The 22,535-nt window shown below is 44.7% G+C and overlaps 1 protein-coding gene across 1 annotated transcript; it reads right to left on the bottom strand.

Annotated features, from left to right (window-relative positions):
* Nucleotides 1-4,431: 4,431 nt before the first annotated feature.
* On the bottom strand, nt 4,432-20,744 carry SESN3 (sestrin 3). The gene is made up of 8 exons (XM_054164591.1): nt 20,547-20,744; nt 19,224-19,406; nt 17,967-18,203; nt 15,784-15,931; nt 11,854-11,969; nt 7,857-8,047; nt 7,294-7,438; nt 4,432-4,861 (listed from the first exon to the last, which is right to left on the bottom strand). Exons 1-8 carry the CDS (start codon nt 20,739-20,741, stop codon nt 4,775-4,777), a joined length of 1,302 nt encoding a protein of 433 aa, XP_054020566.1. The 5' UTR covers nt 20,742-20,744; the 3' UTR covers nt 4,432-4,774.
* Nucleotides 20,745-22,535: the final 1,791 nt, after the last annotated feature.

The raw sequence follows: 22,535 nt of genomic DNA, 5'->3' as shown, positions 1-22,535 counted from the left end.
CCACACTCCTGCACTCTTTCCATCTCCCGCGCCTGTGATCTACGCAGCGGCTATCAAACAGCAAATTCATTTTCATTTGGAGGTAAAATTTTTCCTTTGCAGTTCCCAAATGTGGAAAAGCTGGTGGATGCATCTCTTCAGACAGGCACAGTGCTGGGGGACATCAGAGAGGATAAATCTGAAGTTCAGGAAGTGAAGACTGACATTGTTATCCAGCTCTTGGAGCGATGGCTAAAGGCAAACAAACTCTTACACCTTTCTATTCAGATTAGTTCTGGGGAAGTTCATTTGCAATTAATCCACTCCTCTCTCCCTCCACTTTCACACAATCACCAAGGTGGGAAGAGACCTCAAAGATCATCAAGTCCAACCTGTCACCCCTTATTTTATGGGAGAAGGATCCAAACCTCTAAGGAAAGTAACTGAAAGAGCAGCCCTAGGAATCAAGCAGATTTGGAGGATTTCTTTCTGGCCCAAACTTTTTAGTCCACTTGCTACTGTCAACAAATCTTTTCTGAAAGCAGAGGGCAAATAATCCAGCTCTTCTTAAAGGGGAGTCCAAACTCTGGAACATGAGCCTGAAATGCAGGCCTATGTTCATGGAAAACACACATGCATGAGAAACATCAAGAACCTGTTCTGCAAGAGCGGCAGCTTACAGCTGAACTGCTTTGGGAAAGATCTCTCCAAGCCTATATTAAGTCCTCAAAACAAGCCATTTCAGTACCCATCACATGGTTCTGCTGCACATTATTCCTTTCATCTCTATGGAAACTGATTTCATTCTGTTGAATTTAGGTGACTAAGTATCTTTAAAGATGTGACTCAAAAACGCAAGTGGGCACCTTGCAGGCTCTTGCTAAGTGCCTGGATGCTTAAATTCCCAGTGAAATTGAGGCCATTAGCTGCTTGCTTTTTTCCCCCCTTCTCTCCAAATCCCATGAAAACACCTATCAGCATCACTACAAAGGAAACAAAAAAAAGCTTTTGAAGAATCTGGTGCTTTGACCTTCTGCACTCAAGCAACAGAGAAGTGAAATGTTTTCCTTTTTGTTCTGTTCTGACCTGTTCTGAATTTATAGAAACCTACAGTTGCAACTGTTTACAGGCACTGCTTTGCCAGCCCTTAAAAGTTTTCCTTAATAAAGAGGAGGAGCTGATTGGGGCAATCCTTTAACTCATGAAGCTGAAAGTACACACTGTTCATTGTAATGAAAGCTTGAGGCCAAAGAAATGCGGTTTGGATCAGCCTTGATGAAAAGAACTCCATCTACGGCTCACCCAAATCCTTGTACGGTACCACAACACTAGCTTCTCCAGTAGCTATCTGCACAAACTGTGCCCTCAGTTAAAATGGTTCCTGTTCTTGCAGGATGGCCCCAACCAGCATCTCCTTCACTCCTCTTTATTACCACAAAAAAACCCCCAAAAGGATCAACTTCAGCAAGAATGTCCTCTATCGCAAGACACGTTTTGAAGTGATTCTGCAATGGGTAAGAAGCTGCCCACGCTCAAAAAGGTCTGTTCGCTACCTAACAGCGCTCCCTGTGCTGGCTGGTTAATTTGCACCTACCAAAACTTCTCTTCAGTAAACAGGAGACTGCACACTTGCTTTGATGTTGGCCATGGCTGGGGTTTGGTGGACTATCATTAACGCTGGCAATTACCAATCCCAATAAAGGAAGAGAGCGAGCGGGCGAGAGTACCTACACTTCCAACAATCATGGTACTCTGAAGAGCAATATTAAGGAACAAAGTGTGAAGATTCACATTCATGAGTGCTTAAAAAATGCAAGAATAATTCCCAAGAACACTTGCACATCAAAATTTGGCACAGTCAGTGTGAGCCTACAGCGTGCATAAGGTGTATGGTAGAGTTGCCTGACTTTCATCAACACACCTATCCTGAACAAATCCATACCGAACAACCGTAACTTCGGAGTACAAAAACCAGCTATACGTTGTCACCGTGTCAATGCAATGCTTTGGGAGGGGAAAAATAAACCTCCCCCCCAACGAAACAGCCACGGGGAAAACATTGCCAGAAGTTTCAAGTTTGCATTTCATGTTTAAAAAAAACCCAAAAAACCCAAGAGAAAAGAGCAAACTGGTTGCATAATGCCATCTGCTACGGTGGAATGTCTCGCAGGCCGGGTGAGACCTGATATGGCACCTCAAAAAAGGAAGGGGAAAAAAGAAAAGAGAGAAAGAAAAGAAGAAATCACTGATTCACCACAAGTTTTATGAAGCCATCCACTAATGGCTTCTGTCTTTTGAATCTGCTCATGCACTTTGCTCCGAAGGCGTTTGAGCTGGCAAGTGTATTTGACAAGGAAAGCGGTAAAGGCACTCGTGTTTCCAAACGTAAAACTCAGCTTTCTCTGAGGAGCCTTTGCATTTCTGGAGGGAAACTAAAGCTGTCATATTCCTTACCCAAATCCAGTTTCACCTCCTTTTCCAGAGCTCAGCTGTGCTTCTTGAGAACTACTTGACTTTTCAAAGCAAAGGAATTTAAAGTAGCGCTGTACAGTTCCCAGCACATGAGAAAAAAACAGAAAGCCCAAGTATTGCATGAAAACTCCTCTCAGCAGAACTGTTTTATGCACAAAAGCCATTAGGCATGGCCACTACAGTCACAAGAGGGAGCAAAAAGGATTGCAACCACTTAGAAAGTTAATTTTAAGCTCACACAAATGAGCATCTCAATACTTTGAAGAAGTCTCTGCAGTTAGCTATACAAGATGAACAACTCTGATGTTTTACCCAGTGCTCTCTTCTAGGGGAGAGTCTGATGCTGCCTCCTGGGTAAGTTTACTACACAGCCAACGTTTTATTACCCAAAATAAATACAATAATTACTGATTTCTTCCTCAACAGGTTGTCACATGCAGAGTCTGCAGCCTGAAAGTGCAGGAAAGTGTACAATCATTTAGCTTTCCAATCTGGAACAGAGAGATAAAGCCAAAAACCCAACATGCGAAGTCACAGCAAGGTATCAGAAAAAAAGGGGGGAGAGGGGGCTGGTGGGGAGGAAAAAAGGGAGAAAACTACCTTCAGTAGCCTACTGGTCCTCAGTTCAATCAATGAAAAGTATCAAAACATGAGTGAGAAACCATTTTTTAAGAAACTATCCTGCAATCACTAGTGAAAATCATCCTGTGTTAACTTCTACAGGCCAACGGGACATGGAAACCCCAACGACCCAGTCAGCTCTCCGTGTATGGAAGGGAAGTCAAGGGTCACCCTCCTCAAGAAACACGAGGAAGCCCAAACCCAACAGGCAGGAGGTGAAAAAGCGACAACTTGCATCCTACTGGGTGAGTTTAAGCATCTCTTTAGGCACTTCACTGGTTCGTTAAATGCAGTACAAAATAAAGCTATTAAATATCAACACTTTGTGCTCTTGGAAATCGCGGCAGAAGCAACGGAGAGCAGCACAAAACTGTGACATTTTTGGCAGCTTATTTCTTCCCCTTTCCCCAATACTACCGGCGGTCCGAGAATGCTTTGCTTCGGGGGTGCTTTGGCATCTCAGTGAATCAGGTTGTCTTAAGCCAGAAAAAGCTAAAAAAACAAACCCCAGAACTGCTAGGCCTTAGACAATAAAGAAATTTGGTTTGACAATTTCTTTATGGCTATGCAAAGAAGGACACTTCAGCAGTGGCGTGACAGGGAAAAGAAGCCTGCTTTCCTTTTAAATATTGCACTTTCCTTTTGTTCACTCACACTAATGCATAGAGACTTTTTAAACCTTTGAATAGGAAAGTTTCAAGCCACGACCGAGGCCATGGGAGAGAGATTTCTATACATCCAATATGAAAGAACAGATATGCTAGCCTGCCTTTACTTGCCTTAGTTCCAAACGTTGAGGAAGAAGAGAGTGCAAAAAAAACCACCAACCCCACAACCCTGTTTTTGCTTTTTTTTTGGTCAGCCTGTGTCTCAGCTTTTATAGGTGCCAACTAAACAGATTGCAACATGTGATGAGCATGGATACTGTTAAGGACAGCTGAGGGTGACTGTCGGTAAAAGAAGATTATGCATGACTGAACCACAGTAAGTGAGGCTGAAATGGCAAACCATGAAGCCTCTTCTCTCGGGAAGGAGCACGACAGAGCAGGTGGATTTTCACACTTCAGTAGCATGCCGTAGGAGTTACCATGATTAATTTCACATTAAAGTGTGCTGGAGGCTTGCATCCACGTCTCGCGTCACCTTCGACGGCTGTAGTAAGACAGTGACCGGCAAGCGGCCCGCGGGAGACGCGCCGGAGAACCGAGTGGGCGGCTCAGCGCCAAGGCCGCCCGCGCGCGCCTCTCCGCGGCCACGCGTCGCGAGGCGGCGGCTCGCTCTCAGGACGGGCAGAACCGATCTGCTGCTGGACTCCACTGATCTGAAAAAATGATTGCTCGGAAAAGAAACCAAAAGAAGCCTCTAAGCACTTCACTCCGGGTGCTTGAAGAGCAAAGCGCTAGGACTGGCTGTGTAATGAAACCGGGTTCAGGATCCTGACCGCTGCGCAGAAATCCGGTCGGGGAACAATGCAGAGTAGTGCTCCTCAGGGTGACTTTCTGTTGTCATTAGTAATGTTAAGCATCAAGGAAGTAAAACACGTCATTGCACATTACAGCCGTGGAGAAGCACGGCTAAACTTTTGACACTAGAGAATCGAGTAACCTGATGCTACATCACAAACAGCTTCTGGTGTGTTATCTATCTGGAAAGGTCTTTACATACTCAGTGAGATCTCCTTTACTCCCCTCCAGTGAACGCTTCAGGTTAAGTGACGAGTTATGGCACGAAGGGCGTACAGGAGTTCGGCCTGCATACGAGCTTCCATGAGAAGCAGATTGACGTGGACCTGGTGAAAACGAAACCAGCCATTTAGAGCCCCGTGGTGGTGGTGCTTTTAGGCTGTGCCTTTAAAACCTAGCTACAGATTTCGAGCAGAAAAGTAGAGGAAAGTAGCAGAAAATAGATCACTACTGGGTGTAAAATAAATCACTATTGGGTGCAAACCAAATCACTATTGGGTGTAAAAATAAATCACTATTGGGTGTAAAAATAAATCACTAATGGGTGCAAAATAGATCACTATTGGGTGCAAACCAAATCACTATTGGGTACAAAATAAATCACTATTGGGTGTAAAAATCACTATTGGGTGTGAAATAAACCACTATTGGGTGCAAAAATCACTATTGGGTGTAAAATAAATCACTATTGGGTGTAAAATAAATCACTATTGGGTGCAAAAATAAATCACTATTGGGTGTAAAATAAATCACTATTGGGTGCAAAACAAATCACTATTGGGTGTAAAAATAAATCACAATTGGGTGCAAAAATAAATTACTATTGGGTGCAAAACAAATCACTATTGGGTGTAAAATAAATCACTATTGGGTGCAAAAATAAATTACTATTGGGTACAAAACAAATCACTATTGGGTGTAAAAATAAATCACTATTGGGTGTAAAATAAATCACTAAAGGGTGCAAAACAAATCACTATTGGGTGTAAAAATAAATCACAATTGGGTGCAAACCAAATCACTATTGGGTACAAAATAAATCACTATTGGGTGTAAAAATCACTATTGGGTGTGAAATAAATCACTATTGGTTGTAAAAATAAATCACTGTTGGGTGCAAACCAAATCACTGTTGGGTGTAAAAATAAATCACTACTGGGTGCAAAACAAATCAGTATTGGGGGTAAAGGGAGAGGCTATCTGAAGACACACTGACGTTTTTGCTGATGAAAAAAGAGAATGCAGATTAAATCTACTTTTAATATGTATAATATATAACTATATTACACATATGTAATAATATGTATAATATATATGTGTATATGTGTGTGTTTCAATATATAGATATGTATTTACTTGTGTGTGTGTGTGTGTGTGTGTATGCATGTAGGTATATGCACACACACACACACACACATACATGAGTTGAAGTCCTTTTTGCTGGCCAAACCCCAAGTATTGTGTGGAAGCTGAGGCACAGGAAGTTCCATGTAAACATGAGGGAAAATACTTTCACTGTGAAGGTGACAGAACACTGCAACAGGCTGCCCAGGGGGGTTGTGGAGTCTCCCTCTCTGGAGATATTCAAGACCCACCTGGATGCATTCCTGTGTGATCTGGTATAGGTGATCCTGCTCTGGCAGGGGGGTTGGACTAGATGATCTCTCAAGGTCCCTTCCAGCCCCTAACATGCTGTGATTCTGTGACATTGGCACACTCAACCACTTCTGCATTCCCAAGTTTATCCACTTTCCTATTGCAGCTGGCAGTTCAAGTTTAAGGAGAAGCCAGTTAAATAATAATAATAATAAGGAAGAATGAGTACTTTCTGTACACTAAGAAGTATTTTGGTGAAACTGGTATGTAACACTGAATGAACTGATCTCATTTGTTTTAGAACAGAATAGAATAGAACAGAATAGCATAGAATAACATAGCATAGCATAGCATAGCATAGAATAGAAAGCATAGCATAGAATAACATTAGCATAGAATAGAAAGCATAGCATAGAATAGCATAGCATAGCATAGCATAGAATAGAAAGCATAGCATAGAATAACATAGCATAGCATAGAATAGAAAGCATAGCATAGAATAGCATAGCATAGCATAGCATAGAATAGAAAGCATAGCATAGCATAGGATGGGATAGGATAGGATGGGATAGGATAGGATAGGATAGGATAGAATAGGATAGGATAGGATAAACCAGGTTGGAAAAGATAGGATAGGATAGGATAGGATAGGATAGGATAGGATAGGATAGGATAGGATAGGATAGGATAGGATAGGATAGGATAGGATAGGATAGGATAGGATAGGATAGGATAGGATAAACCAGGTTGGAAAAGACCTTTGAGATCATCAAGTCCAACCTATCACCCAACACCATCTAATCAACTAAACCATGGCACCAAGCACCCCATCCAGTCTCTTCCTAAACACCTCCAGTGATGGTGACTCCACCACCTCCCTGGGCAGCACATCCCAATGGCCAATCACTCTTTCTGGGAAGAACTTCTTCCTAACCTCCAGCCTAAACCTCCCCTGGCACAGCTTGAGACTGTGTCCTCTCATTCTGTCACAGGTTGCCTGGGGGAAGAGACCAATCCCCACCGGGCTACAACCTCCCTTCAGGTAGTTTTTCTCTGGTGAACAACTGTTTGCCAGATTCTGCCATTTTCAGGTGCTGCCCTATTTTGGTTCTTGGTCAGCATGGGGGTCTGTGTGAAGCCTGCTTGGCTCTGGCACACCTACCTTCTCCGAGTGCTTGAACTGACGCCAGTAACTATCGTACATGCGCTTGGTAGTTCTCTCTGGGTAGCAGGTCACTGTCTTTATGTAAACCTTCAGGCTGCGTTCAAGTAACTGATTAACTTCTCCATAATCATAGTCATCATACCTAAGTAAGACAGGCAATCATTCTGTTGGATTAAGTTTTTAAAAGAAGGCTCTTTTCCAGCATTATGTTCTTAAGTTTGGGGATCAGAGCAGCTACTACACGCCCTAGAAACCCACCTGCTAACAAAGGATCTGAAAGGCTTAGTAAAAAGGATGTTCTCCTTTGTGAACAAAGGATAAAGGCTGGCTTCAGAGAAGACATCTCTGTAACAATTTCCATCCTGATTCATCATCATTTTCTCCACTGGAATCAGAAGTTACCCTGACATGCCAGCAGAACCATTCCTAGTGTCCAGACTGAGCTACCGCCTCCACGTGTAACACCCAGAGCTTAAGATAATACTTTTCACACTGTCCATTTTCCATTCTGTTTACACAGTTTACAATGCACTCCTAAGCCAGGGGATTTTCACTCATACCTGATTCCATACATACAGTGGACATAGTTAAATAAAGCTCTTCTTAAGGTAGTCGTATCAACATCTTCATGTGTTGCCATAGTGTTATAGGTGAGGTTATAAACCATCCGAAACTTCTCATCGAGGAGATGCCCAATATCAGAATAAAGCCTGTTCACAAGGGAAAAGCCATGATTTTCCCAAGTATAGTCCTGCAGGGAGAGAAGGAAACATATACAAATGAAGTGAAGTTCCTATCTGAGCCTCTCTACAGTTCAACAGTTTTTGTTGTCTGCTAGTTATGACTTTATTCGCTACCAAAACCTCTGCATTTTGAACCCTTCATCCCTATCACCCACTCCATTTCCCCAGGCTTTCTTGCAATGAGCATTGTATCACAGCACCTCACCTCCAGCTGTGTATCATTAGCTTACAGGAGAAACAACCCCCAAGTTTCTCCTGAAATGCTAAGGCAATTTCCCACTGCCTGCTGTGCCACACTGACCAGAGTCATTCCTTGGGGGATGGGTCTGTTAAGTTTCAAATCCTCTCCTCTTGGAGGCTCTGATGCTTAGCTCTGGGCAAAGATGGACTATTCACTTCCAGCCAGGATGCTACAATCACTGGATGAAGTGCTGAAGCGTCCTTGAGCAGGCTAATAAAATCCAGGCTGCTTTGGTCTTAGACAAGCACCTGGATTGCAAGGATAAAGGCTTCCCTGGTCTTATCAGGAATGGGAAACCTTTGCAGAGTGTGGCATGGCATTAACAGTGGAGAATGACCCTGCTACAGAGCAGTGTACAACCACTCTCCATGCTGCAGTGATATACAGCATGTTAGTTTGCCCCTATCCTTGGCCATCTTTACAGCTGAGGGCATCATCTCCATGTTGTTCCTGTGTTGGGCTGTTTTCAAATGGTACTGCTGGGAAAAGGCTTTGCCTGAGCACTTTACAGTACATCTACTGGACCAGCTTCCAATTAGGACAGAGGGGAAGACTATGTAGGACAGCATTCAGCTGCATAACGGAGGCAGGGGCTGATCTCTTCTCCCAGGCAACCAGCACCAGAACAAGAGGACACAGTCCTGAAGGGAGGTTGTAGCCACGTGGGGGTTGGTCTCTTCCCCCAGGCAACCTGTGACAGAATGAGAGGACACAGTCTCAAGCTGTGCCAGGGGAGGTTTAGGCTGGAGGTTAGGAAGAAGTTCTTCCCAGAAAGAGTGATTGGCCATTGGAATGTGCTGCCCAGGGAGGTGGTGGAGTCACCATCACTGGAGGTGTTTAGGAAGAGACTGGATGGGGTGCTTGGTGCCATGGTTTAGTTGATTAGATGGTGTTGGGTGATAGCTTGGACTCGATGATATCAAAGGTCTCTTCCAACCTGGTTAATTCTATTCTATTCTATTCTATTCTATTCTATTCTATTCTATTCCATTCCATTCCATTCCACTCCACTCCACTCCACTCCACTCCACTCCACTCCACTCCACTCCACTCATTTGGTCACACCTGAGGTGCACCACAGTATCACATTTGGCCTCTAGCTGCCATTTCAGAAAACTCCAAGGCTTTTGAGAAATCTGCTATACCTACCAGACCTGTAAAGGCATCCAGAACACCTAAGGGCATCACACAAGCCCCCCAAAAGCAGAAGCATCAGGAGGGGGAAAGCGCTGATTACTAAGAGCAGTCAAGCAAAAACATCAATGAGAAAGGGGAAAACCTGATCTAGCAGAGGGTGTCCCTGCCCATGGCAGAGGGGGTAGAACTAGGTGACCCTTGGGGTCCCTTCCAATCCTGACAGTGCTGTGGAATTATTTAAAGGCATTCTGCTGAGTATGGAGTATCTTTTTCAATTACTAACTTTAAATCCAGAGGGACAAATGCCACCTTGTTTTATCAGCATAAGGGCTGGATTTATTGTGGGGGGTTGGGGATGCTACTGCAATTTAAATGGAATTAATAGCAGAGGATTTGGGAGGCTGTGGGTGTATACATCTAACTGCTTTAGAGTAGGATACAGTAATAAAGTTAAACCATCAAGGTCATTTCTTTGCATGTAGGCCAGAAGCTGCCCTGTTTATTTAATAGCAGAGATGTTTTAGTTCCAATTCCAACTTCTGCAGAGCTTTTTTTCCATGGGAGCCTGCTGCTCCTCAAGTAGTTAAGCAGAATGTTTGATTTATAGGCACTGACTCTGCCTTATTCTTTTTGGCAATATCTACCCACTTCAGGCACATATAAAGACAGCAGAGTAAATTATCCAGAGCAGCAGAGACTGCTGCACAGCTAAATACATTTCCTGAGAGTAATCATGGACTCTTTATTTTACAGTCTTAGACACATATTCTGACCAAGAAGTTTTCCTCCACCCACTGGTCTTTTTTTAAGTTGACTTCCTCTGACTTGGTTTTGAGGCTCCTTGTAACACTTACAGTTTATTACAAGGCTGCAGATCAATCTACTCTATGAACTGGAACAGAACCACCTACGATGCCTGTCCTGTTGCACAGATTATGAAGAAGTTTGTAAGTCCAGTCACAAATGAGATGTAAGACAGCACACAGGTAAAATTTGCATGCTGTTCTTTTAAGAGCACTGAAAAAAAAAAGAGTACTCAAGTACAGCCAAAAAATTCTCAGTAGTCACATTTAAGCACATCTTTGCTTTGCTGATATTCAAAGCCCCGTGATTTGGCGGCAATGTGAGGCCAGCAGGAGCAGAGAAGTCGTTCTGCCCCTGCACTCACAGAATCACAGAGTCATCAAGGCTGGAATAGACCTCTGAGATCATCAAGTCCAGCCTATGACCTAACACCACCACATGTCACTAAGTGCCACATCCAGTCTTTCCTTAAACACCTCCAGGGACGGTGACTCCACCACCGCCCCGGGCAGCACATTCCAGTGGCTAATTACCCTTTCCATAAGGAAGTGCTCCTAACATCCGACATAAACCTTCCCTGGTGCAGCTTCAGGCCATGTCCTCTCATCTTGACATAAATTGCCTGGGACTCAGCACTGGTTAGGCCACACCTTGAGTCCTGTGTCCAGTTCTGGGCCCCTCAATTTAAGAAGGCCATTGAAACATTTGAACGTGTCCAGAGAAGGGCAACGAGGCTGGGGAGGGGTCTGGAGCACAGCCCTGTGAGGAGAGGCTGAGGGACCTGGGGTTGCTTAGCCTGGAGAGGAGGAGGGTTTGGGGAGACCTTCTTGCTGTCTACAACTACCTGAAGGGAGGTTGTAGCCAGGAGGGGATTGGTCTCTTTTCCCAGGCAACCAGCACTGGAACAAGAGGACACAGTCTCAAGCTGTGCCAGGGGAAGTTTAGGCTGGAGGTGAGGAGAAAGTTCTTCATAGAAAGAGAGCTTGCCCATTGGAATGTGCTGCCCAGGGAGGTGGTGGAGTCACCATCCCTGGAGGTGTTCAAGAAGGGACTGGATGTGGCACTTGGTGCCATGGTTTAGTTAGTCCTGAGGTGCTGGGTGATAGGTTGGACTTGATGATCTCTGAGGTCTTTTCCAACCTTGTTGATTCTATGATTCAGTGATACTCACCAAATCACTTTCACAGACATGTACTGGACTTGATGATTTTAAAGTTTTTTCCAAGCAAAATGTTTCTATGGTTCTGTAAGTATCTAAGTGTTGATAAGACTTGACAGAAAACAATTGATAAAATGACAGAAATAAAGAGTTCTTCCTGTGGATTTTTACTGGAGGGCAGGAAAGAACTTCTTTCTTTTGCACTTTTCACTTTGATTCTAGATGCTTCACAGACTTCAAACATTTATTCTGGTAATAACTGGGATAAGACTGAAAGGTAAGTATTCCCTTGCCTGAGATTTACAAATAGTACAAGAGTCACCCCAGGTAGATTCATGGAAGTTGGGAGTTGTTTGATGGACAAGAAAAGGAGCATGCAACAAACACACCCCATTACAAGTGCTTTAGGCTATTTGCCCTGTAATGAGACTACAAACACTCTCTCAGTGAATGTACTTTTAAAGAGCTGGTACCTGAGCTCTGAATGTTGGCAGGTGGTCTTCTCCTCGCCTTGCAAAGTCTTTGTACCCAAATCCAGGATCTTCAATGTAGCGAGACACATCAGTAGAAACTATTTCATCATCAAATGCTGTAAGTAAATAGAATAGAATAGAATTAACCAGGGTGGAAAAGATCTTTGAGATCATCCAGTCCAACCTATCAGCCAACACCATCTAATCAACTAAACCATGGCACCAAGCACCCCATCCAGGCTCTTCTTAAAAACTTCCAGTGATGGTGACTCCACCACCTCCCTGGGCAGCACATCCCAATGGCCAAGCTCTCTTTCTATGAAGAACTTCTTCCTAACATCCAACCTAAACCTCCCCTGGCACAGCTTGAGACTGTGTCCTCTTGTTCTGGTGCTGGTTGCCTGGCAGAAGAGACTAACCCCAACTGGCTACAACCACCCTTTAGGTAGTTGTAGAGAGCAAGAAGGTCTCCCCTGAACCTCCTCTTCTCCAGGCTAAGCAACCCCAGCTCCCTCAGCCTCTCCTCACAGGGCTGTGCTCCAAACCCCTCCCCAGCTTTGTTGCCCTTCCCTGGACACCTTCCAGCAACTCAACATCTTTCCTAAACTGAGGAGCCCAGAACTGGACACAGGACTCAAGGTGTGGCCTAAGTAGTGCTGAGTACAGGGCACAATGACTTCCCTGCTCCTGCTGGCCACACTGTTCCTGATGCAGGCCAGGATGCCATTGGCCTTCTTGGCCACCTGGGCACACTGCTGGCTCATGTTCAGCCTACTATCAATCAGTACCCCCAGGTCCCTCTCTGCCTGGCTGCTCTCAGCCACTCTGACCCCAGCCTGTAGCACTGCATGGGGTTGTTGTAGCCAATGTGTAGAACCTGGCACTTGGATGTGTTCAATCTCATGCCCTTGGACTCTGCCCATCTGTCCAGCCTGGCATGGTCCCTCTGCAGAGCTCTCCTACCCTCTAACAAATCAACACCTGCTTTGATTTAGGCAAGCACATGAGGTAGCTCAGACTTCCAACTACTGCTCTATTACAAGACTAGGTTTCAGGAGGTGTGGACAGAAAAGGAGCAGTACAAAGGAAAGAAACATTCCAATCCCAATCTGCTTTGACAGGATCCATCCCTTCCACTGAGCCAACTAAATATCAGCCTACACCAGACATCTCATGTACTTCCCCAGAATGGGAAGAGATGGACTAAACCTCTGTTGACTTCTGAGGAAGCCTAGGTATCTTAAATCAGGAAGAGAAATGAGGTTAGAAAAGTCACTGTGCTAGGATAAGAAACAGAAAGATGTACTCTTGACAAGAGGATGACAACATGCTGAGCAGGTATGGTGTCAGGAATTAGCACTGCCTCTGCTCTGCAGCCCAGGGTATAAGCAACCAGAAAGCAATGTAACATCCCACTTGTAAATAGCAGTTGACAACTGTATGGAAGCAAAGAGCTCTACAGTCCATCAGGCTGAAATTCTGCCAGCAGCTCTAGTAACCAGGCATCCTCAAAGAGCTCCAAAACGTGTCACTAAGCAAGCACAGGCTCTCTATCAGGAATCAATCTTTCCCTCCCGAATAAACAGGTGGCTTGGTTGTGCAATTACCTCTGCAGAAGTTGACTGCTGCATAGCTGACTGCATTTGACCCTGATGTTAAAATCCTGGCTTGCTTCCACATGCATTGACAGAGCAGTTGCCATATGTCCACTGTTAGCACCTTGAAAAGTCAGTTAATCTAAGAATTGCAGAAGTGCTTTATCTCCTCTTTGCCTCATTAAGCAATCAAAACATAACTGAGTAGGAAGAAGCTTGCACAGCACCTGCTACAGCAAATCCTCTGGATTTCATGATAGGGTGAAGTCCTAACACATACAGACTTCTCAACTCAAAGCAGCAAAAAGCAAAGAGGAAGGAAACTATCAGCAACCTCATCAAGAATCCCCTTCTGTCCCACACAGCAGCCCTGCCTTGTACGCCTGAAGCTGCAGAGACTCACGGGAGCTCTGGCTTGATAACGAGACTACAATGAGCGTCAGCTTCTCTGCACTGGTGATACTGGCTCACCAAAGGAAAACAGAGCAAGGATGGAAAACATCCTTTTCTTAAATTCCAGCCATGACATTGCTGGGTGTTTCTTCTTTCAGAGATTCTGCATGTTCCCAGGGAGCCACAAGACAAAGTCTTTGCTGATCCACAATACAGTCTCCCTCCCTTTTAGGCTCTGTGCACAAAATCCTGAGATACCTTCAAACATGTTTGGTCTGAAACTACCAAGACCTGAATTCAGAAAGAACAGCTTCAGTAAAATGTGAATAGAATAGAATAGAATAGAATAGAATAGAATAGAATAGAATAGAATAGAATAGAATAGGACCAGGTTGGAAGAGACCTTTGAGATCATCAAGTCCAACCTATCACCCAACACCATCTAATCAACTAAACCATGGCACCAAGTGCCTCATCCAGTCTCTTCCTAAACACCTCCAGGGATGGTGACTCCACCACCTCCCTGGGCAGCACATTCCAATGGCCAATCACTCTTTCTGGGAAGAACTTCTTCCTAACATCCAGCCTAAACCTCCCCTGTCACAGCTTGACACTGTGTCCTCTTGTTCTGGTGCTGGTTGCCTGGGGGAAGAAACCAACCCCCTCCTGGCTACAACCTCCCTTCAGGTAGTTGTAGGCATTTCTAACTTGCTGTTCTAGAACCATAGAATCATAGAATCAATAAGGTTGGAAAAGAGCTCAGAGATCATCAAGTCCAACCTGTCACCCAAGTCCTCACATGACTACTAAACCATGGCACCAAGTGTCACCTCCAATCCCCTCTTGAACACCTCCAGGGATGGTGACTCCACCACCTCCCTAGGCAGCACATTCCAATGGCCAATCACTCTCTCTGGGAAGAACTTTCTCCTCACCTCCAGCCTAAACTTCCCAATGGAAAAATCGTTGGCAGATTCTGATGTCTTAATAGTTCTCTCTCTTCAAACATTCACTTCTTGGGAAAAGAGAATTCCTGTCTACAGGGAACAGGTTTCATTACAAGGCTTGTTAGAGATGAATGCCTCCAGAACATATGAAGAGCACTGGAAAAGAAGTTTTCAGCTCAGAATTTTGAACATTATTTAAGAATTAAAAAAAAAAAAAAAAGAATGCTAAGAATCTCTGTCACAACCCTGGCAGGGGACAGGACAGCAGTATGATCACTTAGCATGACCACTCAAACTGTGCCAGGGGAAGTTCAGGCTGCAGGTGAGGAGAAAGTTCTTCAGAGAGAGAGTTGTTGGCTGTTGGAATGAGCTGCCCAGGGAGGTGGTGGAGTCACCATCCCTGGAGGTGCTCAAGATGGGACTGGAGGTGGCACTTGGTGCCATGGTTTAGTAGTCATGTGAGGACTTGGGTGACAGGTTGGACTTTGAGCTCTTTTCCAACCTTATTGATTCTATGATTCTAGATCAGCAAGTTAGAAATGCCCTTGCCAGGTGGGCAGCAAATGGTAATGAAATTGAGTCTCATCTCAATCCATTTCCTGAACTGAATGTCACATCTGGAGGCTACTTATGAGTGCCACTGAAGTTCTAAGCACTGTGGAACATAAATCTGTGACATGTTACTGAGTATGTGCATAAATTAAGGAATCAAGAATGAGAATCTTATGCCCAACTCTTTAAAGAAGCCTGCAGCTGTTTCTTTTTTAAAATATGCAAAAGCTAAAGTCCAAGTTGCAAAAAAAAAAGAGATGGTGCTATCTGCCAACCCAGAAAGCTTCAGCAGCTGAAGCAAGTGACAGGACCAGCCTTGCCACACTCCTGCTAGACGCAGAGCCAGAAAGACATGGACAGGAAAAGCTGCAGTCACTGAATTGGACTCAAGTGTTTGGTTCTCACAAAGCACAAAGACAAGGGAACTGGAAAAGCACAAATACCTCCACTAATGACCAGCAGGCTCTCCTTCTTCTCCTTTTCAAAGCGAGTTGCCATTTCTTCCTGAGAGGCTTCTTCGTCCTCTTTATCTTCTTGGAGCCTCTTCATCCGTTCCATCAGGGCCTCCAGCTCACTTAAAGAATCTGCAATCTGCAAAAACACCATGACATTCTGCAAAATTAGAAGATAGACAATCTGTATCATCTTCAGGTTTCATGCTTGGCAACAAACAGATTCTCAAAACAGATAGCAGCAGCAAGCACAGAATCTCAAGCTGGAACGCCTTTTGTCACGCGCAGCACAGACTAACAGCTCTCAGACAGCCAGAAGCAGGGAGCTGCTACTCTAACCTCTCACAGTAGTCTACTGCAGTGGCATTAACTGTGTTTTGAGTGTGGAAACCATAGTTGCAGTCTCAAGCTGCACCAGGGGAGGTTTAGGCTGAGTGTCAGGAAGAAGTTTGCCATGGTTTAGTTGTTTAGGTGGGTTGGATTGGTTGATGGGTTGGACATGATGATCTTGAAGGTCTCTTCCAACCTGGTCTGGTCTGGTCTGGTCTATTCTATTCTACTTTATTCTATTCTATTCTATAAGTTCTTCACAGAAAGAACAGGATTGGCCATTGGAATGTGCTGCCCAGGAAGGTGGTGGAGTCACCATCACTGAAGGTGTTTAAAGAGGAGACTGGATGAGGCACTTGGTGCCATGGTTTAGTTGGTTAGATGGTGTTGGGTGATAGGTTGGACTTGACGATCTTGAAGGTCTTTTTCAACCTGGTCCATTCCATTCCATTCCATTCCATTCCATTCCATTCCATTCCATTCCATTCCATTCCATTCCACTCCATTCCATTCCATTCCATTCCACTCCACTCCACTCCACTCCATTCCATTCCACTCCACTCCATTCCACTCCACTCCATTCCACTCCATCCCATCTCATCCCATCCTGTACTCCACCACCTAGCTGGGTCAGGAACAGCCATCTGTGTGCCCAAGGCTTATCAGAAAATGACTTTTAATACTAAGGGAACTTCTTTCAGTCTGTTAGTAATGCAAAACATGCTTCTGAAGAGATAACAGTGTACCCCTGCAACGCAGGAAGACAACCTGAGACAGCAAATCAGCACTTTCTTTTTCTTTTCATTACACATGATCAAAATACTCAGTGTGTTCACCTTTTTCCTGGCTTTTGTGAGGAAAACAAGCCTCTCCACTAGAAATACATCAAAGCATGGAGTTCTGTGATCTGTACTTATTATTCAGACATTTCTCTAGACATACTGTTTGGTTTTCCATCTTTTCCTTTTGATTCTCTCTCTCTCTGTCTCTGCCCATAGCTAGTTTTCTAGTATGCCTTTTCACTGCCTAACAAGCAGAACAGAATCAGCAGCAGCCCTTTGCCTACTGCAAAGAGGGGAATGAGACACTCCAGTGACAGGGGCTACCAGGTCTTAGGGCCCAGAAATTTAAGATACAGCAACTGGACTGACTAATCACATGTTCACAAGGTACTCTTTAATTTTTACAATCCAATTAGTGACTCAGCTTATAATCATACACTTCCACCAAAGGCAGTAAGCCTAATTAATCAATCAGCATTAATTCAAGGCCATGTCTTCAAAGCATTATAGAGCCACTTCCAGAAAATATCTTCCACATTGAAGTTAATTAACTGGTAATCAAAGTTCTCTGCTGGTTGATTCAAGCCTGGAGCCCCAGCACAAAGAATTAAGTAACTGGTTTTTTTTTCCAGGCATTTCCTCCTCCCTACATGGAAATCTTTCAGAACTGACCCATTTTATGACTGTAGGCCTGAAAGCCATCACTACTATTATGACTTCTAAGCTTCTTCCCATTCCTATTTCGTTCCACATGTTAGGAACATGGATGACACAAAGCTCCAGCCAGCAACACACTACCTGAAGAAGCTGAGACTGCCAGGGTTTCAGCTGAAAGCAAAGTTTTAGTCTTCCCCAATGGGTTGGGAGTTTAACTATCAAGATCACAGTGCTCTGACTACCATACACCATTACAATGTGGCTTGCAGCAGATGACACTGAGAGCTGCTAGAGCAAACGTAAGAGTTACCAGGCTCAAGCATTCCAGTAAAGCAGGACAAAAACTACTCTGAAAGCAGGGAAGTTTTCTAATGCAAAACAGAAGAATCTTGTTGCAACACTGACCCCAAAGTTGCTACTTGTGAGGGATGCATTTTCTATGTTGTTGTCATTGGCAAGATCACAGACACAGAAGTTGTTGACTGCTATAAGCCTGACTCCGTTAGATGTCTCCGGGTCTCTCTCCGGGTTAATGCCACTACCAAACACAAAACTTGCCAAAGCATGATAATGTGCCAACAGGACTACAGCATGCACCAGCTCAGGAAGAGACCAGTTGTTTTCCCCAGTCTTGACAAGTTTCTGAAATGAGAATGAAAAAGGTGTAAGTACAAAACTTCTCTCCCCTCCCCCCCCCCTCTTCTATAAAGCACTATGTATTTTTTAAAAGGGATCAGCTCCCTTTTTCCCACCACATTCCTCTTGCACACCAGTTCCCAAGAGATAAAAAAAAGAGACCTAAGGTTTGGGGGTTATTTAAGCCAATGTTATTTCTCAAATGTACACCTTGTTGGCTTTGCCACACAGAAGAATGTACTGGCTTACTCCATGCTCTAATACCTGCCTGAGTTTTTCATTCAGTTCAAGGTAAGGCCAGGCAGAGAGGGAACTGGGGGTACTGGTCAATAGTAGGCTGAACATGAGCCAGCACTGTGCCCAGGTGGCCAAGAAGGCCAATGGCACCCTGGCCTGGATCAGGAACAGTGTGGCCAGCAGGAGCAGGGAGGTCATTCTGCCCTGTACTCAGCACTGGTTAGGCCACACTTTGAGTCCTGTGTCCAGGTCTGGGCCCCTCAGTTTAGGAAAGATGTTGAGCTGCTGGAAGGTGTCCAGAGAAGGGCAACAAAGCTGGGGAGGGGTTTGGAGCACAGCCCTGTGAGGAGAGGCTGAGGGAGCTGGGGTTGCTTAGCCTGGAGGAGTCTCAGGGGAGACCTTCTTGCTGTCTACAACTACCTGAAGGGAGGTTGTGGACAGGTGGGGGTTGGTCTCTTCTCCCAGGCAACCAGCACCAGAACAAGGGGACACAGTCTCAAGCTGCTCCAGGGGAGGTTTAGGCTGGATGTTAGGAAGAAGTTCTTCCCAGAAAGAGAGATTGGCCATTAGAATGGGCTGCCCAGGGAAGTGGTGTTTAAGAAGAGACTTGGTGCCATGGTTTAGTTGATTAGATGGTCTTGGGTGATATGTTGGACTCGATGATCTCAAAGGTCTTTTCCAACCTGGTTAGCTCTATTCTAAGGTAACAAAGACTAAACAGACACTGGAACTTAGAAGTTCTTATCACCAGGGATTTGCTGCTGTGACAGGGCTCAGCATAACAGGTACCTGAATGTGCTCTTTTGTGATGAGCCAGGGCCGGTGCGCAAGGAGTTTGTTTATTTCGTTCAGGTTTTTCAGTCTTTGGGGAATGTATTCCAAACCATTCAGCCACTCTGCAATCCCACCAGTCTTCAAAAACTCATCAACGTGCATGTTTATTAGGTAGGAACACTGATGTCTGGCAGCAGCCTGGAATAATTAAACACAGAGGGGAAAAGCGCAGCACATTAGCATATAATCTGATTTTGCTGCAGGTGAGAGAGAGGTTACCAACACAAAACAAAAACACAATTTCATTCCAAAGGGACAGATTTTATACTGCAATGCATTTCTATGCAGGATGGAGGATGCTCCAATAAAGGTAAGCTTCATTAATTTACTCTGAATCTAATTTTGGTTGGAAGAGGTCTCCAGAGAACTGGTCCAAGCCCGTGCTCACAGTAGGACTGACTCAGATCATGCTGCTCAGAGCCTTGTCCAGGCATGCTCTCCATCCTTGCAGGTTACACAACCTCTCTTGGCTTCTGTTGCAATGTCTCAACATTGTCAGGGTAAAAATTGTTTTCCTAGTGTCCACCTAGAATTTGCTGTGACTTGAGTGCACTGCATCTCATCCTACAGATAGGCACTGATGGTTAAATATCCAGAAACAAGGTTACACAGTTTGAACTGTTCTCTGTCAAACTTCTTTCTCACAGGGATGTGAGAAAGTGCATTGCTGTGGGAAACAGAGAAATGTGTACACTGTCAATTCTCCCTTTTCACTGAAAGCCTTCTGGCCAGCCATGCTTTATTCTTATGACAATCGCTGTCTACAACTACCTGAAGGGAGGTTGGTTTCTTCTCCCAGGCAACCAGCACCAGAAGAGGACACAGTCTCAAGCTGCTCCAGGGTAGGTTTAGGCTGGATGTTAGGAAGAAATTCTTCACAGAAAGAGTGACTGGCCATTAGAATGTGCTGCCCAGGGAGGTGGTGGAGTCACCATCACTGGAGGTGTTTAGGAAGAGACTGGATGGGGTGCTTGGTGCCATGGTTGAGTTGATCATGCTGGGTGATAGGTTGGACTCGATGATCTCTGAGGTCTTTTCCACCCTGGTTAATTCTATTCTATTTCTATGTCTATTTCTATGTCTATGTCTATTACTATTTATCTTTTAATCCATTCTGTCCTATCCTATCCTATCCCATTCCATCAACTAGAAAAACTCACACCCTATCAAAGAATACTTCAGACTCTCCCTGCTAAAGTCTTCCCTTTTTAAAATGTCTTTTTTAAACACACACAAGTCAAAGTCACAGGAGAAAATGAGCAGCCTGCTGATACCTACCATGATAGCAATGTAGTGTCTGTAGGGCAAAGGCAGGGGCCCATCCATGCGCAGCATATAGAACTGGCTGCGGAGGAAGGACTCCAGGTACTGAGTGTGGATACTCATGACCTGTGTGATGTTGTCCAGGCGGCCAGACGTGGAGTATTCTTCCACAAGAAGATTGGTACGTTCATCCAAACCATTTGCTTGCATAACCTTAAAAAGAAGATGGGCAAACTTGAGAGGGAAAGAGGTTTTCTCTACCTTAAGCCCTGAAGAGAAATATATTGCGGTAGGAAAGGTTTGCTTGGGTACAAACTTAGGAGGCAACAGCTGGAGATCCAGAGGTATGTCTGTGAATACAACCTGCTTGGCAGCTGGCTGAACAGGAGCCAGCACTGTGCCCAGGTGGCCAAGAAGGCCAATGGCATCCTGGCCTGCATCAGAAACAGTGTGGCCTGCAGCAGCAGGGAGGTCATTGTGCCCCTGGACTCAGCGCTGGTTATGCCACACCTTGAGTCCTGTGTCCAGTTCTGGGCCCTTCAGTTTAAGAAAGATATTGAGACACTTGAATGTGTCCAGAGAAGGGCAAGGAGGCTGTGGGGAGGTCTCAAGCACAAAATCTATGAGGAGAGGCTGAGGAAGCTGGGGTTGTTTAGCCTGGAGAAGAGGAGGCTCAGGGGAGACCTTCTTGCTCTCTACAACTACCTGAAGGGAGGTTGCAGCCAGGAGGGGGTTGGTCTCTTCTCCCAGGCAACCAGCACCAGAAGAAGAGGACACAGTCTCAAGCTGCACCAGAGGAGGTTTAGGCTGGAGGTGAGGAGAAAGTTCCTCACAGAAAGTTATTGGCCATTGAAATGTGCTGCCCAGGGAGGTGGTAGAGTCACCATCCCTGGATGTGTTCAAAAAGGGACTGGATGTGGCACTTGAAGCCATGGTTTAGTTAGTCCTCCGGTGGTGGGTGACAGGTTGGACTTGATGATGTGTGAGGTCTTTTCCAACCTTATTGATTCTATGATTCTATGAAATACACAGATAGAGATGCTGCTTGTACACTGAGAACTGAAGAGTGCCTGACACTGTACCTCTGCTTTTCAACACATTTGTAGAAAACCCCCAATGTGTTAGAAACCCCCCATTTTTCTACAGATCTCCCCAGAAAGGCCAAACTTGCACATGCTTAAAGTGAAACCTGTACAGAGAGCTGGAAGTGAGCAAGAGATAAATGGGAAGTGCAGTCTTTGTGGAAGTCAACCTGTACAGACACAACACTGGAGCATCCAGCCCTAAAACCAATTTCAAAATTAATGGAGAGGAACTGGGTTATGTAACCAAATTATAGAAACAGCCTGGCAATATACCCCTTCTGTGCTTGTATAATTGAAGAGGAGATCAAATGCTAATTTGTCCATAGCATTCAAGTATTATTTAGGATAGGAACTTAATGCTTTCTTTAAACAAAAGCTGTTCTTTAATTATTCCAACCAACCCAAACCTTGGGCACAAGATGAAATGAAACAGGAGAAAGGTAAGTACCTCTTGCATTGCAAGCCCTGACACAGTTGTCAGTGCTGTTACTCAGTGTTTATCACCAAGAGCAGCCATTCTCAACATGTTCTCCACTGAAGTTACAGGCACAAGACTAGAATACCCAGTGTTTGTTCAGAGACTGCACAGGATTAAACCAGCCAGCTTGCTATTGAGAACACTATGAAATGAGGAATCATTTTAGCATCAAGACAGAAAGTGCCTGAAGCCAAGCAGACACAATGCCACTGCTGAAATGCTCTATTTATAAAGCAGGAAATCATTCTGATGGGCTGATGAAGGGACCTTGTCTCCAATATTTTCCCATCACATCTTAGGAAGGTGCTGCCTACAAAGAAACACAAGCAGCGTGCAGTGAGGCAGCTCCATTGTGTTTACATGAGTAGCTCTTTCCTATAGGAGCTCTTCTGTGTTTTGTACCCAAAATGCCTCTTCAGTTTTCCTTAAAGATGTTTTTAC

Source organism: Dryobates pubescens, chromosome 10 (assembly GCF_014839835.1).
Source record: "Dryobates pubescens isolate bDryPub1 chromosome 10, bDryPub1.pri, whole genome shotgun sequence".
Taxonomy (NCBI): domain Eukaryota; kingdom Metazoa; phylum Chordata; class Aves; order Piciformes; family Picidae; genus Dryobates; species Dryobates pubescens.
This window is presented reverse-complemented; position numbering and strand designations above follow the sequence as displayed.